Source organism: Chaetura pelagica, unplaced genomic scaffold (genome assembly GCF_000747805.2).
Source record: "Chaetura pelagica isolate M959 unplaced genomic scaffold, ChaPel_1.0 scaffold109, whole genome shotgun sequence".
Lineage (NCBI taxonomy): Eukaryota > Metazoa > Chordata > Aves > Apodiformes > Apodidae > Chaetura > Chaetura pelagica.
The window spans coordinates 10,892,782-10,895,230 of record NW_009970725.1 but is presented as its reverse complement, the minus strand read 5'-3'; the positions used below and the strand labels follow the sequence as shown (position 1 = coordinate 10,895,230).

Here is a 2,449-nt window from a genome sequence, read left to right as displayed (position 1 = left end):
GGCACAGGCCCCCAGGCCCTCCCCAGCTCTCTGGGAGCAGGGAGGCTTTGCTGTGCCCAGCCTGGGCACCCACTGCCAGGCCCGGGCTGGCCCCGCCCGGGGGCACCCGGCTGCTTTGCCTCTTACCGGAGCCGAGGCCGGTACAGCTGTCACACACCCAATGAGTTCTCCTGCTCCTCAGGTGGGAGCAGCGCCTGTGGGTGCCCTGAGCAGCGCAGGAGTTGCACAGGAGCAGTTGCCAGGGCCTGAGGAAGCAGATGGGTTGATGGTTGTGAGAACAAAGTGACCTCTGCACAGGATTTTCTGGCCCAGCTTTTGTTCTCAGTCCTTCTGCTTTGAGCCTGTGGCGAGGCAGAGATCCTGTGCAAAGGGAGCCCTGGAGTGCAGCTTTGGCAACTTACCCCTCTTCCTCCACATGCTCCCTGCCGTCTGGGCAAGAGCACTCCCTGGCATCGCAGCGGCTGTGCGTCTCAGTGGGCTCCTCGTTTTCCTGGCCGTACCACCATGGCAGTCTGATGGAGAAAGGAAAACTGATGAGCCCCTGCTGCCCCAGCATAAGGCAGGGTGTCCCTGCTCCTTCCCTGCTGCCCTATTTCCAAGTCCTCTGTGAGGCTGAAGCCCAGACTCAGGGGACAGCAGAGGGCCAGGACTGGCCCTGGCCTGGCACAGCGCTTGCACCTTCTCACTCATGAGCTGGGCAGGACACCAACCTTACTGGGACGTGGATCCCTATAGTGAGCATTTCCATCAAGAAGTCATCCCTGTTTCTGCAGACTGGGCACTGGAACCACAGAATGCCCTCGTGCATAGCCTGTCGCTGCAGGAGAAACAGGAGCCTGGGTGAGGCCCTGGTGCTGCTGAGCATCTGCCACGCCACGGGGGGCGAGGGGACAGCTCCTACCTGGATGCAGCCCCTGTGGAACCAGGCATGTTTGCATACTGGGCACACCAGGGTGTGGTAGGACTTTCTGTCCCCCACAGGGTCCAGGCAGATGAGGCATGTGGTGTTCTCCTCCGGAGCCGCCTCCGCTGCCTGCTCTGGCCGGTGCTCCCAGCAGAAGGACCTGGAGAAAAGAGAAAAGCGCTGTGAGAGGTGCTGGGTCCTTCCCAGGTCGTGGGAAGCAGAGGGAAGCAGGGGAGAGGAGGTACCTGTATGGAGCAAAGAACTGGGTGGTGCATTCACCCGCGGTGGAACAGGGGAGATGGAAACTGCGGTCACACCCAGTCTCGTGGCAGGTGATGGTCGCCCCGCTGTTGCTGCACACGATGCAGTGCTGGAAAGAGCACGGCAGCCCACATCAGCAGCAGCCTCAGGACCTCCACTGCCAGACCCACACCTCCCAGGCAGGGAGCAGGATGTGGCCGCTGCTGGGTCACACCTGGCTGAGCTGCCTGGCGGAGAAGGCTCCTGTGCTGGAGCCTCTGTGGAGCTGCTGGAAGCAAGACTTTTGTCCCAGAGTTGGTTGGAAGGGCTGGGATTTCTTTTCTAGGGTCTGGACTAAGCTCCTGCAAACAACCTCTCCTGGCACAAACCCCCCTGTTCTTCTCAGGTCCTCACCCGCTGTGCTGCCTGCTCGATCGTGTGTCTGACATCCGTGAGCGGGAATGACACAAATCCTTCCGTAGTGATATGTGAGCTCGTTTGAAAGAGCTCGTTGGCAAAATACTGCAGAAGAGAAAAGGCAGGAGACTGATGAGGAGAGAACGCGGCAGGGACTGCCTGCTGGAAAGCTGGAGGAAGCCACGGGTAACTCACCAGGCAAAAGCCGTGGACAAGGATCCCATCTTCCTCCAGTAGCGGTCCGCAGGTGTCCGGGTCAGCCTCGGCCCGGCCGCACAGCATGCACGCTGCAGGGGAGAGAGCAGATGCCACCGGGAATGGGCATCTCTGCGGGGCATGGGCGAAGCGTCCCGGAGGGATTGCCCCCGGGGCTTGCTCTGCCCCTGCCCAGCTGGCTGAGGGGCAGGGCTGGGGGCCTCGGAGAGAGGAGGGAGCATTGCAGGCAGGAGGTCCCAGCAGGTGCACCCAGCTCAGCCTGGGCACCGCTTGCTGAGGAATGGAGGGGCCCAGCCCCAGAGCAGCTGGGGGGCTCAGGCCTCTCCCTCCGCCTCTCTCGGCCCCATGCTGAGCGCCCCGACAGCCCTGCTGCCGAGCTGCGGGGTGGGCACTTTGCTCTTACCCCGCTCCACGCTTGTGGTCATGGTGGACATCAATGATTCGCGGCAGGGGAGTCACGGTGCCAGCAGCGCTGGGGTGTCTCCTCAAAACGCTCCTCTGGTGACGCTGAGGGATGAGTGAGACAGCACCAGCCAGAGCCTTGAGGTGTGGGGTCCCCCTCCTCTCTCGGCAGCCCCCGTGCGCTCTTCTCAGCTCACCGGGTCAGGTGCCCAGCCTGAGCCCAGTGTCCCTTTTATAGGTAGCTTGGTCCTGTGGGTCACAGTGGTCACT

General features: G+C 62.3%; 1 protein-coding gene across 1 annotated transcript in view; it reads right to left on the bottom strand.

Annotated features, from left to right (window-relative positions):
* LOC104397017 (G2/M phase-specific E3 ubiquitin-protein ligase-like) overlaps positions 1 to 2,202 on the bottom strand; it is a 3,656-nt gene extending 1,454 nt beyond the window's left edge. The window contains exons 1-7 of the mRNA XM_010006929.1: positions 2,181 to 2,202; positions 1,757 to 1,848; positions 1,559 to 1,666; positions 1,150 to 1,274; positions 902 to 1,064; positions 711 to 817; positions 402 to 512 (exon numbers count right to left, since the gene is read on the bottom strand). Coding sequence (XP_010005231.1) covers positions 402 to 512; positions 711 to 817; positions 902 to 1,064; positions 1,150 to 1,274; positions 1,559 to 1,666; positions 1,757 to 1,848; positions 2,181 to 2,202 — 728 coding nt within the window. The remainder of the gene's footprint in view (positions 1 to 401; positions 513 to 710; positions 818 to 901; positions 1,065 to 1,149; positions 1,275 to 1,558; positions 1,667 to 1,756; positions 1,849 to 2,180) is intronic.
* Positions 2,203 to 2,449: the final 247 nt, after the last annotated feature.